At 28.5% G+C, this 15,791-nt stretch overlaps 1 protein-coding gene across 6 annotated transcripts in view; it reads right to left on the bottom strand.

The window, feature by feature from the left end:
- LOC126741159 (muscle-specific protein 300 kDa-like) overlaps positions 1–15,791 on the bottom strand; it is a 221,094-nt gene that overhangs the window by 172,509 nt on the left and 32,794 nt on the right. For 5 of the 6 annotated variants that reach the window (XM_050447499.1, XM_050447501.1, XM_050447503.1 and 2 more), the window contains exons 4-5: positions 5,635–5,696; positions 3,783–3,878 (exon numbers count right to left, since the gene is read on the bottom strand). In XM_050447499.1, the coding sequence (XP_050303456.1) occupies positions 3,783–3,878; positions 5,635–5,696 (158 nt within the window). Of the gene's footprint in view, positions 1–3,782; positions 3,879–5,634; positions 5,697–13,433; positions 13,738–15,791 lie in introns of those variants that run through there. The other variant, XM_050447500.1, reaches the window with a different exon arrangement.

Here is a 15,791-nt window from a genome sequence, read left to right as displayed (position 1 = left end):
TAAACAGATACTTGTATATAGGTGTCATAACTGTGTACTTGTTTAAATTTTTTGGCTATATTTATATTTTTTTATTTGTTTTTGATTTTAAATTTATGTAATGACTTATAGGTATGTATTTTTTTTTCTTTTAATCACTCAATTGTTATTGAACTATATTTTTTTTTACTTCTGCATACACGGTTTTTATTGGTTTAATTTTGTGACTTGTGTAAGACTGTAAGGTTACTCGCATCAATAAATTACTCTATTCTACTCTACTCTTTACAAAAAAAGAATCCAGAAACTCTCCGACAGACAGCCTGCGTTTTGTGAGACACACATACTAGACCCATAGAAGAACTAAATACCATAGTAGCAAATACTGAATTTGAATTCAATGTTTAATAGTTTTCCTAAAATATTTCTTTCAAAAATCACATCTAAGTTTATCAAGTAAGATATCATAGGCTTTATGTTATTTTGGATTGTTCAAGTTATGTTTTTCTTTAGTTTGTGCTAGTTCATCTAATTTAGCTAGTAAACATAATTTGAGCTATTTTCAATTAAGTGCTTAGATGTGACTTTCCAATGCACCTTTTAATTATTGCAGAGTTTCTTAGCATGTGTTTACAAAAATAACTTTAAAACCAAAATGTTGTCTACTTGTAAATGACATGTTCTAGTCACTGCATAAAACTACAGAACATTCCTATAGTTTACAGTAGATTTGTTCTGCTGAAAATAAAAAAGACATCAACCTAGATGAACTGATAAAGCAAGGATAGTTCTTGGGCAGTTCTAGGACAGTTTTCCAATAAATCAAACTTTATTTGTGCAAAACAATTACATCGGCAAGATTATCCCGAAAATCAATTAGAAAGGTACTTAGCTTGCGTGTACTGTAAGTTCCATCCATAAGATGACAATTTTTCAATAACTTAGTGACAATATATCAATTAGAAGAATTCACATTTGTGAGATTATACAAGGAGAATTCTAAGTAGAAAAGGGTAGCAAAGTCTAATTTGGTAAAAATACTTATTTCAATGAGGAGTGTATTTTTGACTAATGTGAACATATTAACAAAGCTGTGATTACTTTAATGACGAAAATCCATATGAATGTGACCTTTTTCCCTAAATTTCTATGTTATGAAAAAATTACTTTTTAATTGGCAGGAATAATAGATGGGGCTATTATTGATCCCTTATTTATAAAAGAAAATATATAAAAATTATTTTATTTTAATAGGATGGCGCACCTGCTCATTATGTGATTAGAGTCAGGTTATAATTAAGGTCATTATCCCAATCAGTAAACTGGAAAAAGAGATCTATTGTATAATGACGTAGATGCCCGGCTTTTTGATTCTTGTCTACGTTTTATTTTAACTCTTTTATTTTTAAATCGGAAGCTGAATCAATAAAGCAAATTAAGGAGAAAGAAAAATGTAAGATCATCGGGATATTTCCAGAGAAACAATTAAAAAAACAAAATTTTAACGTGAAATCCTTTAAAGTAAGATATCATAAGTACATCATTGGTCAAGCATAATTTATTGCATTTTAAATCTAATTTCTTGGAGATTTTATTAATCAAATATAAAAAACGTTTTAGTTTTCGCAATAGTCATTTTATATTTTTTATTGATATTTATATATTATAGGGAATGACGTGCCTAAGGCAGCACTTTACCTTTAATTTGTTAAGTTAAAAAACAAAAATATTTTTTGAGTCAAATATAATAACTATAAGTGCAACCTGATGTAAATACACATTTTTTAGATGTATTTATTTATGCAGTTTTTAAAGGGAAGACTCGGGCTGCCTATTTTTGAGTAGTTTATTGTCAAAGAATATACTAAAATTACAACTGTAGTTTTTACGAGACAGCTCTATATTTTACCATAAAAATAACATTTGTTATTTTAGATGATGTATTTAGGTTAAGAGTACATAATCATTTAAAAAAAATTAGAGCACAACCTTCCATCAGTGTACCAAGGTTCTTAAATAAATAATGTGAATATTGTTTATATATTAAATGTGACACTGTTACAATTTATTCAAGGCAAAGTTACACTCATCTAAACACATTTATTATGAGTAATTTAAAATACATTATTTACACAATTATGTTAACACGAACTGTTTATTTGAGATAAAAGGGTACAATTAAGGAATAATAAACCACTATAAATTTACGTTCCAATTAGTCTTCTTTCAACTGTTTTCTTGATGATGATGATATTGATGATAATTTCACAGACTTTTTTTGTTGATTTTTGAAGAGAACTTCTTTTAAAATAAGATACTCTTTTAATAAAACATATAAATATTTAAATATAACGATTTGCATTTTAAACCTTGGCAAGGATTACTAGGTAAGGAAAAGTGTAATTAAATTATAAATATCACCGACGAATTTTCTACAAAGAAAAAAATAGTTCTAATATGTAATATAAGATTTTGTTAAATTTAGGAGCCAAAAAAATAGCAGAATGCAGGCCTGGACTGCGACATACCTTTAGCCAAAAAGAGGTTTGATAGTTGTGATTCTAATATGCTTTGTGTGCTTTTAAGAGAATAAGTAAAGGACACGTAAAGGAATCTGATGTCACTAGTTTTACTATTTTAATAAAGTCAACTAGTGAATCATAACTTTTTTAACTTTTTTTTAATTATAGAATATTACTAAGCCACTTAAGTGATTTTTTAGGATAAAGTCAGTCATATGTCCTTCGCCATAAAGAATTCTATATTTGAGTAATGGTTCTATTAAAATTTTGTAAATCTTTATAATTAGTTTTTTTAAAAAAATTTCCCTTAGTATGTAAAACTTGTGTATAAGAGTTTTTATCATCAAATATGTTATAATTTTTCCGAATTTTTGTCTAGATATTTTTAATCTTTGCTTGATTTACTTAAGTGAGTTTATACACTTAACTGCACACTTTCAGGCCAAAACCGTTCCTTGTGGGACTTCAATATTGATTGAACATGTTTCACTAATAATATAATATATGTTGGTCTATTTCTCTATCTCGACAAATGGTTTTTAACAAGTTTTAAAATGTTACCTCTCATGCCATATTTTTCTAAGCTACTTTAGAGTACATATGCTTTGGACAAATCGATAATAAAAAACATATTTTATTTATTGCAATTTTTATATATTTTATTTTTTCCAATTATTGCAATATTTTATTATTTTAAATGAGGTTTAATACTAATGTACTGGGATTTTTTCTAAATTGTATTTTTTTTAATATTCACTTACTGTTTCTAAAAACCTAGTCGTATATCTTAAATATCTACCCCTTATATATGTAAGTATTTGTCAATAAAAACATCAATGTTTGTAACGTTCGGGTAGTCAAGGCATTACAACTTAATTATCACTTAATGACGCCATAAAGCCTATCAGTGTTAATTAGACTAATTAATAAAAGGCGGGTATATTACGTATTTAAGTAAAAACATTGTGTCTTGCACAAATATATTTTGGCAGAAAACAATTAAAATTTTTCTTTCGTCATGTTTCTTTTTTTACTTGAAAATTAAACATTTTTACCAAAGAGTATGTTTTTGGTCAAAGTTAAAATTGTTTAATAATAATTAAGGTCAAATAATGCCTTCAAAATTAAAATATTATCAAATGAAGAACTCTATACAGTGGAAAACCTGAAGTCTATATAAATAAATATACAATTTAAGAAATATAAATTTTTTAATAGGGTTTTTTATAATGATCTTTATATCTAAATGATATATAGTATAAAAAAATATCCAATACTTACGAGTTTTTCACCAGATAACACCTCTAAGAGCGCTACTAGTTTTGTCCCATCTTTTAAATCTTCAATTAGGTCCTCTATTTGCATTGGTGGAATACGCTGAAACAAATATAGGCATATACATACTCTTACTGATAGAGCTGCTCTTATTTTTATAGTTACTATTCAAAATCAGATAAGCCAGAAAAACTATGAATATCAAGACATAATACTGGATTAGGTGGAAAATCGGAAGTAAATAACAAAAAATTTATACCAGTAGCATAGTCGAGTGCTTTGCAACACTAAGTATATAGTAAATTTCTGGTTTGTAATTAAAAGATTGATTAAAGAGTTCTCGTAAAGCATTTTATGATCAATATTTTATATAATTCAGCTATGTATCATGCTTTTAAACATAAATGCAAGACTTAAAGAAAGTCGCATTTATATTGGGTCTATCTCTTTTGATTATATTGATTCCTATTGGACAACAATATTAAATAATGAAAAGCTACATATGTTTAATATGGTGGACACATTATGGCAAAGTACCCCTCCTAAGCTCGATTGGAGCAATCCTCCTAACAATTATTTATTATCCATATTTCTTCTAAACCTAACTGAACTGCCTTTAGAAATGTATTATTCTATTGATATTCTAGCAAACAATGTATTTTCCAAATAAAACTCAATGTATTTTCCAAATGATTGGTATCAATTCCGTCATTAATCATTGTAGTTAGTCCATCACCAAAGTAGTTTTTCCGATATTTACCCATCACCCTTAAGAGATGTTGTTTAATTATTCTACTACCATACTGCCAGTTGGAACTCTATGTACATCTAATTTTGTTGACTGAAAATTTCATGAGTTACTTGAATTGTTACTAAAATAACATGCTAGTTGTTTCAATTATATAAAACCATATTCTGCACTCTATTCTGCACTCCGACAGTCCAACATCACTCTCTTAGATCTTAAATTGAAAATCAGGTTTTCAGTGCTGCAATATTTCGGGTAAGATTACTTGCAGAAAACGAATTTTCCAGCCAAATTAATACTAAATAAAACTCAAGCTGTCAACTGTACATATTCATGTAGTGAGACAACACAGGTGTAACCAGTGCATTACCCCGAACTTAAATTTATTAAGTTTGCTTCCTCATATATTTCAATGTCTGCAGGCTAAAATCGTCTATAATTAGGTATAAGGTTATATATAAATTTCAAGACGGTTTGCAATTATAGTAAGAATAAATCGGTTAAGTCCAGACAGTATACAGAGACAATTTTGATGATTACAGGGCATAGTATTATTTTATTACTTATTGTAACTTTAGTTCCTCAGGTGGTACTTAATTTACATTAGGACTATCCATATGTAAAAATTTCATGTCGCAGAAACTCTGAACTTAATTACAAAACTTTAACACTATAAACATGTGTCTGAGCTATGCGGCAGGTAAATTATCTTTTGATGTAAAAATTACAGTTTTAGTCTTGTTGTCATCTTTGGTATTGCTGTATATCATGAGTACAAAGTATTATGTTACTATTTGGATTTAAAACAACATGGCAGCTTTTTAATATATATTTAACATTTTGTTTAGGATCGAAGAAGTTGTGGAATGTGTGATTATTGAGTACTTTACTGGAAAGTAAAGTACTCAATAATCAATTCAAAAATCAATTCAGATAATAAGTGGGTTTTGCCAAACCTCATTTGAAATATTCTGATTAGATACAAACTTATAAGAAGGGGTCGTTTTACTCGGGCACTGACGTACCTTAAATAGCTGTTTCGTTTTGATTCGAAGTAAAAGCATTATTTAAACACACAAAATATACGTAAAAATAACATAATTTACTTACTTTGGTAAGATAGGAATTAATCCAATTAACAAACGTCTTCTTCTGCACACGCTCTTGCTCATCTGCAAAAAAACAAGAATATAAATAGATTTGCTTAAAATAATAAAGTATATTAATTGATTCTTATAATTTGTAAAAACATTCCTAAACCTAGGTATACCTCAACTGAGTGGGTGTGAGATAAATGTCATTCATCAAAAAATCAATCATATAACTATTAATGATTTTATTGAAAGATTTATATACTTGTTTAACTATTTAAAGTTGTTAATTATATCATTACTTCAATATTTAGCCTATTTATTTATCAAATTATAAGCAATTGGTAGTAATTAATTTAAATAAATCATAAATTTAAAAAAATACAATCTTATTAAATTAATTAAATAAATAATGCTAAAAACTATAACGATTTTTCTTATTAACCACTTATTTGAGATCAAAAGAAATTAGGACTAGGAAAACGCATCAATCTTTGTGATAATTTCTATTTTTATAGGGAAGTGCTATTTCTAATATCTGACTGCATCTTGTGAACCACTGTCTTAAAAAAAATCTTCTTAATACGCATCTTTTCTTAATTCCTCTTAACATGCAAAATCAAATCTTTCATTAAATTTAAATAAATCCAACATATTACTCTTCGCTGCATTATCTCTGTGTCATTTTCAATAAATTATCTGATAAAGACAGCAAGAAAATATGCTAGTTTAATCATCTGCTGAAGATTTTTGAACTTCTTTATCACAAAACTCAAGATTCTGTTTGCATCTAAATCATCAATATAGTGAATATTTCATAATAATTTTATTAACTCCCAAATACTTAAGATGAATAACTTATAGGAACTGATGTGAAGTTATCCGAAATTTTAGAGACGCAGTTACCTTTAGTTAAGTTACCTTTTTTTCTGCCAAACGTACTATAAATTGACTATAATACGAATAAATGTACTATAACATAAGTTGACTTTTGGACCCATTAAGTGTTATAGCATTAGTGTGAACCTAAATTCTGATTTGCGAAAAGTTGTTCTGAAGAGTAAGCCGGTCTCGATAATCCTTCATTCTGCGTCAATTCGTGCGATCAACCAGATATTCATTGACAAACAGTATAGGGTTGAACCAAGGTCTAGGGACCAGTCATAAATAGATACAAAAATCGTTAATGGACCAATAATACCCCTGTAATCCACACATGTTAATATGTGTATTGTAATAATTCCTTGTATACTTCTACCACACACTGAGCTTTGATCGAGAAAGTTTTATTTGTAATCATAAAATCGACCTTTTATCTTCTTTGGACTGAATCTTTATTGAGTTCATCCGTTGTGTCAATATCACTTATACATCTAAATTTACCTACCAGTTAGGGTATTTGCAGATGTTGTTAGTCTTCAGTGAAAGACTATTTAAAAGGGAACTGAGAAAATATATACATCACTTTATTTCCGACTAGAATTCTCAGTTATATATCCCTATATAATTAAGAATTCTACTTTTCTACCTTTTTCTATATCATCGCATCATTTTCTTAATAGTATCTAGATCGCTTTGAAATAATATTTTTCTTACACATCAATCAACACACAATCTTACTAAGCGAATCCACGACTCTTTACAACCTTCGAAAGTAAAATCCTAGTGTCCATGAATTGAATCACAACAAGGAATATTTACTGCTCCATCATGATACACCGACTCTTTCAAAGTTCACAGAAAAAATTGCAAGGCGTTAAATCTGGAGAGCGAGAAGGCCAGATGGGTCCTTTTCGCCCTATTGATCTATTCGGAAACTTATTTTTCTTGAGTATAGGGAATGTAGGAACCACATATTCTGGCTCAGATTTAGACGAACAGACTGATAAAAAAGATTTAAATATTTTACTATCTCTTTTATTATGCAACTTATTGGTAAAAGATTTTTGGTATATCAACTCTTTTGACGACTCCTACAAGCAGTTAAAATAAATGACTTAACTTTGAAAACACAATAGTGCATGTTCATGATTATTTTCTGGAAGATTGGCTATAAAGATTTCCTCGGAGTACATATTGAACAATAGTAATAAGGTATATGTAGCTTTATCTTATACTCCGTAGTGCTATTGTGTGCTGTCAACTAACCACAATAGCACCACAAATACAAAACTCCCAAATCCTGTAACTATATGAGCTAAACTATATGTGAGTTACAGAAACATCACTGTTTCCTGCTGTACTCAGTAATTAAAATAATACTCATCTCAATTTCTTTATTTTCCTTGAAGCAGCATTAATTTTTTCCTGTTGTGTCAATGTTTTCTGTTTTTAATCCTGGAACTTATGAACTTCATGTGTAAGTAATTAGTAAATACAAGCTGATAATACGATGATTTTAGTCGTACATTATATACCAAGGGGCGAAAGACCAATATTAGATTAGGTAGAAAACCATTCTTAAATGATGACGACCAAACATTCAATGCGCGTGTTAAAAAATATAAAATTATTTAGCCTGGAAAAAAAATAAATAAACACGGTGGAATCGTGGTTGTTTTAAAAGATACAATAACATGTACTCAGCGTTTCATAAACATTGGTCCTATTAAAGTGATCGAAATTGAAATAAATAGAAACACTAAAAATAGGCTTGTTTACAATAGGTTGGATATACAATATGCCCAGCAAAAAATAGAGTACGTGGGGATATATATCGTAGTGGCGATCTCTTATACTAGTACAACGGTTATTTAGGAATTATTAGGACAAGTAGAAAATAAGATGCAGGATACATTAAGTTTTATAATAAATTAGTTAAAATGAATCGGAAAACGTTCCTCTACTTCCCAGTTTAGTCATCGTCTTATTAGAGACTTTGATATACATGTTCAAGAAGGAACTAAAAAAAAGGTAATTGGAAATTTCTTGATTTCAAAGAGTGTATTTTTATTGGCCATGACATAAATAAAAATATATATATAGGCAGAGAAATAAATGTTAAGTCTCGAATGTATCCTCTTGCCTCGAAAAGACGAAGATAAGAAAGTTGGCGGCTTATAATCAGGACTATAAACTTTATGTATATAGGCAATGAACCGTTAACCTGCGAATAGTTAGTCAAAACGCAGAACGAGAAACCAGGACTTGGTTTTTTCCACTTTATCTTGCAATAAGCTTATTTTATTACAAAATAAATTATTTTAATGTTATCTTTACTACCTGGTAATATGGCTAAATGTGCAATTTCTGAAATGTTCTTCAATTTGTATAATGACAATGTACAATTAAAAGATTAAAAAGTCATATCCTTATGCCATTAACGTGGCATTCGTATAGCTCAGCGAGCATACAATTGGAGCGGAAAGACAAATGTGTTCAGTTCGAATACTGCAGAAGGACTACTTCAAATTTTTTTTTAAAGTAAAAGATGTTTAACACGAGAATAATTAAATATCATTCCTTATATCTAAGACCATTTGAGATTTTTGGGATGAGTCTCACCGCCACTAGAGGGTTGGCGTTCAATGAAAAAATGACCTGAGGTGCCTACTGTTCTGTTTTCATATAGCCACCTATTTTTTGTGGAAAATCGCAAAATTAAATGCATTCTTATTTTCTCTTACTGATTTCAATTGACAATCAGAGAAATAAAAAATGTGGATATAATTCATAAACGTTTCCTTAAATATCTATCTTTATTAATTAGAATTAGTAGAACTGTGAGGATTTGGCAAACACATTTTGCATCCAGGTGAACAGATAAATTATCCTAAGTAAAAGAATCTTTGTACCAAAGTGTGTTAATTATTTAGCAGTTAATATTACTATGATGATATATGTGTAAATTATTTAAAGAAATACACCTGTTTATTAAAAAATAAATAGTAGAAAAAGAAATAAGTATCTGATTTTTTAAAATTTCTACTGCATGCATAAAAGTATAACGAGGTACGTTGAAACAGATTTAATTACCTACATGTAACAGAAGCAATAGGTGTTATCTCCGTTGTACTTTAGAACAAATATTTAATTTCAAAGAAAAAATTATTTCAGCAAATATTTCTTGGTTTTTAAGAAATGTAAAATACGTTCATTTGCTAGTGAAATCAGAAAGACATCGACTTTTGTAGAAACTTCAGGTAGAAACAAATTTTACAAAATGGACAAGAAACAAAAGTAAAAATTTTTGAAAAAATTAAGCTTAAAGACAATAAACAACAAGATATAAGGTCAATAGATTTGCAAAAAAAGTCCAGCCTTAAAAAAAAGTAATAAACATAATAATGATGATGATGAAGAGATATTTAAATCCAACATCAGAAAATTGAAACTGGAAGTAGAACCAGTTTTTGAAGAATTATCAAAAAGTTCTGAAAAATTATAAATTATCCTTGTAGAAACCAGATAGGATAAAGTCTAACCCGTTTTTACCAATAAAATAACTTTTTGGTATGGCAAATACAACAAAAGAAAACACAAGAAAATCTTTTAATTTATCATTTTAATCGTCTTGGTAATTTAAGAGATTTCCAACTGCCTTTTTTTTTAAACTCTGAAGACTGTTTGGAGTATGCTTGCCTGCAATGAAGAATTTTATGCTTTCATAATGTTCTCCACCTCTCAAAATTTAAACAGTTTTTATAACTAACTTTGTTTGTTTTGACCATCAATTTAGTCTTGTTTTAATTCATTTTTATTTGACTTTTACGTAAAACCACAGGTCATCATTCCGAAACGGCTACAATCAATATTATGTCATTACTATTATAATACTTTTATGAAAAACAAAAAATATTTCACAGCACCAATATATTATAATCAAAACAGTCCTTGATTTTTTTCAAGCCATTAGTCAAGAATCAGTCTGAATATGTTTCACATATTTCACAATTCCAAAAACTCATAGGAAGTTAATTAGCAAAGCCTCAAATAGAAAAACTCGTATGCTAATATTGTTGGAATATTTACATTATAAATTATTTGAGAATTTAATATAAACTGATTCTCTTGGCCTTCAGTGTAACTAATATATTTAGTTAAGAATATTATGAAAACGTCATAACTCTTAATTGATAAATGGAATGATTTTGTGATGGCGTTATAATTAAATACGCCATATATACTTAACCTGTAAGAAGATAGATGGTATTCTGTCAAAGAATAAAAATAATTCCCTGGACTAAGAGAGCTATCGTAATAGACAGATCATTAGGTGTCTTTAGAGAATAAGAAGAGATAGCACCATAGGTCTCGAAGATTATATCTTCGTGGCATTTTAAAATCAGATAGCATGAAGTCAGAGTAATTTTTTTTACGTAGAACAAGTTTTTTTTTCATAAAAAGCTTAAAAGCCGAGATCTTTAAAATTTTACACATTTCATGTGAGGCAAACGCAAAAGAAGATATTACCAAAGCCTATAAATCATGGTAAATGGCAAAATCTATTTTTGACTTTCGATATAAATTTCAGTTAAATTGTTTGTGATTTTGTAATGAAAAATAAAATAAATATGGTATATAATATAAAGGTTATTTGAAACTTTATCCTTATATAACTTATATAACTAAATGAATTTGAAAAATATCGCAAGATCTGGAAAGAGTAGAAGGAATATGCATATGTATCCAAAAGATTAAAACTAAGAAATAGTAGTCTTCAAGCAATTTCATTGATGGAAACTCATGTTTGTATGTTATTAAGAGCTACTCTACAATAAGGGATTTATTAATCTAAAAATAGAAACTAAAATGAAATCATTTTGTTGGAATGTCAAAAACACGCGTAAGAAATCAATATGTTTGCGTGCCTTTTAATGTCGCGTGCCTTGGCATTTCCGTTTTTCCAAGCTCCAGTTATCGATTATATTCGATACATAAAGTTTAACAATATAGTTTTTTCATGCAACATGCAAAAAAGTCATAAAGAACGTACAAATAGATCAATACTATTCTTTATGATACTTAAATCTTGAATCCCAGAGTTTTTGGCTGCAAAAACATTCGAGATTTCCCAAAAAGTTCTTTTAATTTAGTTGAAGTTTGGTTGATATTTATTTTGAAAGATTTTCATTCGTAGAACTCTTTGTAATCAATCTATCAAACTTATTACCAGAAAAAATGGTGGCTTCTTATCGGTGAGAAGAAATAATACTAACCAATGAATAAAGCTAACCATATATTCATTTTATGATGAAGGAGTCACTGATTATATGTCTAAATGTATATTTTTATATTTATTCCCTTTTCTTTTACGTATTACTTTTTATTCTTTTATTTGATAATTGACTACCTTCATTTAGTCGAACAACTACGATGACCATCAATTGACTATTGTTTCATCAATAGTCTTGCTATCTGGTATAGAGTTTGTCAATTTAATCGACAATCTCTAATTTAACTAAAATAATGTTCTCATATGAAATGTTTCGTATAAAATGCTCTTTCTTTATCTTGTTAAGATAGAAAAGGCTCTTCTAAAGGATACTCTTATTATTGCAGTGCTTAATCAAAACTGCTCGGTCCTTAACTCAGAACTACATTTTTACTCTCAAATACATCTTTCAACTGATTTACGATACCTAAGAATCTAACATAAAAAATCATAATAGTAAAAGAAAGAAGTAATAATTCTTTCTTTTACTATTATGATTTCTTTTACTATTCTGTAATAATTAATAAAAATAAAAGTCAATTATACTGAATTTATTAAAATAATTATATTGTTAGGCATTCAATATAGTAAAATGCAATATGTATAAGTATTATGAGATTGATCAATAACTGGAGAACGCAATGTAAAATACGACAATTTGGTTCTTTATATTGTAAGTTAGTCAAGTAGGTTTAAGAAATATGTTCTTTCATGTATATTTATCCATATAGATACAGCGGCAAAAAGTAATTACTTTTTAGTTTGCAGTTATATGATTTTGGTAATGTGGTATTTCAAATATGTAATAATCACTTCTGGTATTACGGCTATGTGTTAACGTAATTAAGAGTTCTCTTATAAGGAGGGGCTTAAGTACACGCACATAATATTTACGCCAATTTTTCATGTTTAGTATATTATTACGGATTAAAAATAATTTATATTCCATTTCATCTTTTCACGAAGAGCGCTTGCATAAAAGTGGTTTTCTGGCATAATTTTTAGTGCACAAAAACCTCTAAGGATTGGCGTAATAGTAATGCATTACTTATACAGCCTATAATAACTAAGTTACTGATATCTAAACAACATTATTTTATATAAATTTATAAATTAAATTTTATAACATTAATAATAACACGAAACGTATATTTAATGAGCAATTGCTTAAAGCAATTGGCGAAATAGATTTAACAAATTAATAGAATAGTAGATTAGTAAAATAACATAAAAGTACTAGTAGGACAAAAATGGTGATTCTGTACCATTTTTGTTAATACCATTAATTTTGTATAAATGCCTTTCTATTATCTTTTATAAATTTACATTATGTCCTTCCTTGGTAACACCATTAGTACATATGAGCGATATAAGCATAATTTTGTAGGAAAAAGGTATAATACAATTTGTATACTAAAAAACTATTCATTTCTCTTAAAAAAAAAACAAATGTATATACGATTTCAAACAAAAAAATTAATGATGATAGTTATCGCTGTTTGGCTGTTAAATAGCCTTGAAACCTCTTACCTAATTAGCTACTTTATTGAACTATTAAGCGTAAATATAAAGGTCACAGGTTCGAATCTGGTTAAAGGCTAAAGATTTTAATTTTTAAAATTATTTTTTTTTATAAACTAAGAACAGTTGCTATATTTGCTTACCTCGAATCTGATTAATATGTTCCTCATACTGATTTTTATTATCCACATGTTCCAATCGGTTCCTCCCACTATAAAAATTTCGAGTGCGATACTCACTATACCACTCAGAACTGTTCGATTCACTGCAACTGCTGCCAGTGTCCCATTTTTCTTGTTTCTCCTTTTCTAATATAGGGACTTGCTTTTGCCTTTTGGCGGCATGAGAATCCGTATCCGCATTATCTTCCAAAAGAGCCTTGACGTTCAGAGGACTTTTGGAAGATTTTTTAACACTCATTTTTTCTACTTATTTTTTTCGCCTTTATCTGTCTATAATAATTTTAATTTTTTTCTCATAATTTTAAAATAATTTTGGAATGAGACTGAGGATGTGCCGATAAATAAATATATTATTTTAAATTGTGTTTTCGCTCAAATTCAAGAAAAATCACTCAATGAATTTAAATATTAAACCAGCATCATTTAAAAAGTCCATAGTGAGTAAATTATCTAATCTTCTATTTGTGTTGTGATTAATTAATACGTTTTTGGTTATATTTTACAAGTTGTTTTGAGCGAGACCGCTTTTAACTCGTCCAATAAGCAACAACACTTTGAAAGAACTTATTTGAAGATTGACGAATATATTAATGAATAAATATTGTTAATCAAAGTAATGTAAATAGTTATCAGTTACGCATTTGTATGTCTTTTACTTTATTTCCATGAGATTTAAACACCTCTTTAAAAATGGGTGCGAATCACCCTGTTTTCAGACAGTTTTTAAAACGAATCAATGCGAATATTCTAGGATTGGCTCAATTGAATATTATACATGCGTTAGAATAAATAATAACTAAAATTTGACAGCTGACTATCATAGATAGGACTAACTGTGTTATTAGTGAGACTGATAATACTATATGCCCTCCTAGATCTCTTAAATGACTTACTTTTGAGCTTATCTTAAGAAGACAATGTACACAAACATGAATTTATAACACATGCCAATTCAATTGTACCAGAAACTCTTTTGGAAGTACGAAGTGGCTTTTATGATAAAACTTTTAAATAATTAATTTTAGGAATGTGCTCAATTTTTCCTACTTTTATCAGAGCTTTTGTTTTATTTGTATTAGAATAACGCTTTAATGTTCATTATGCATATAAAAACAGTATGAGATTACGACTCTATGTGGGCTGTACACTGGTGTATGTAGAGCCAGAAATCATCAGAAAATGCGAAATTTTATTGCAAGTAATACAGTGACTCTATCAATGAAAGACGGTCGGTGCACGTAATGCATGCATCTGCATTGCCATATTTCGCCTTTATTTGCGCACCTCTCTTTGCGTAATGATCGATTCCCCAACCTGTATATTAAAATTAAAATCACTAAAATAATCAAGCATTTTGAAGAATCTAATACGGAAGACTAAATTAATAAAGAAACTTTACAACAAATTAGAGCGTATTATATATAGAAAATATTCAGATATTCATTTTCCTGGTTCTTGTATCGATCATGGAGGTCCGATATAATTGCCAACGCCGTCCCCTGATTATTCCCGGGGAGTTATTTGGTTATTTCAATGAAGAATAACAGAACCAGTTCATTTTGGATAATGAATATCAACACACTGACGACAATGTACTTGAAGATGTTGGAGGGGAACCCAAGAACAAATTTTACTGTTGTCAGATTTATTATCTCAGGGTATTCAATTTGAACATCTTTTGTACTAATTTTTAGATGATTTACTAAATATTATACACTAACCCTACACTATTATACACCACAGATCTACTAACAATATATTTAGACCACCTCATTCAGTAATTTTTTTTAGAAGCTTCAATTTGTTACTTTTTTTCAGCCATTTAACTTTTGACAGCAACGGAATCTTAAAAGACAGCTTATGGGTATATATAAACATTTCACAGCTGCATTGGTTTTTAGGAGCCACCATTCTTATTAACATTAAAATGTTATTAATGATGAGTTTCCTTTTGAAAATGGCACCCATCTGTAGTGATTGCAACTATAATCTTTTCATCGTAACACAGTTTATCCGCAACCACGCCCAAACTTAACTGCAGTGATGATGTAATGATTATAGTATAAATATATCGTAATCAACTAGGAGAAAAACCAGTTTTAGTCACATCATATAGCTAAGTATTTTAATTGACATAACTGATTAAAAACATGTAATTAAAACGTTAATTACTATTATTATTAATAAATTTAATATACAGTGTGTCCATGACGTTAAGTACATTGGACATTAATAGCTATTTGTTATTAAATTAATTTTTTATACTATAAGTAAATACATTAAATATACAGTGCCGGCCATAAGTGAGGAAACTTTTTG

Source organism: Anthonomus grandis, chromosome 10 (genome assembly GCF_022605725.1).
Source record: "Anthonomus grandis grandis chromosome 10, icAntGran1.3, whole genome shotgun sequence".
Taxonomy (NCBI): Eukaryota; Metazoa; Arthropoda; class Insecta; order Coleoptera; family Curculionidae; genus Anthonomus; species Anthonomus grandis.
Note: the sequence above shows the minus strand (reverse complement) of the source record. Positions and strands in the feature narration are given on the sequence as shown.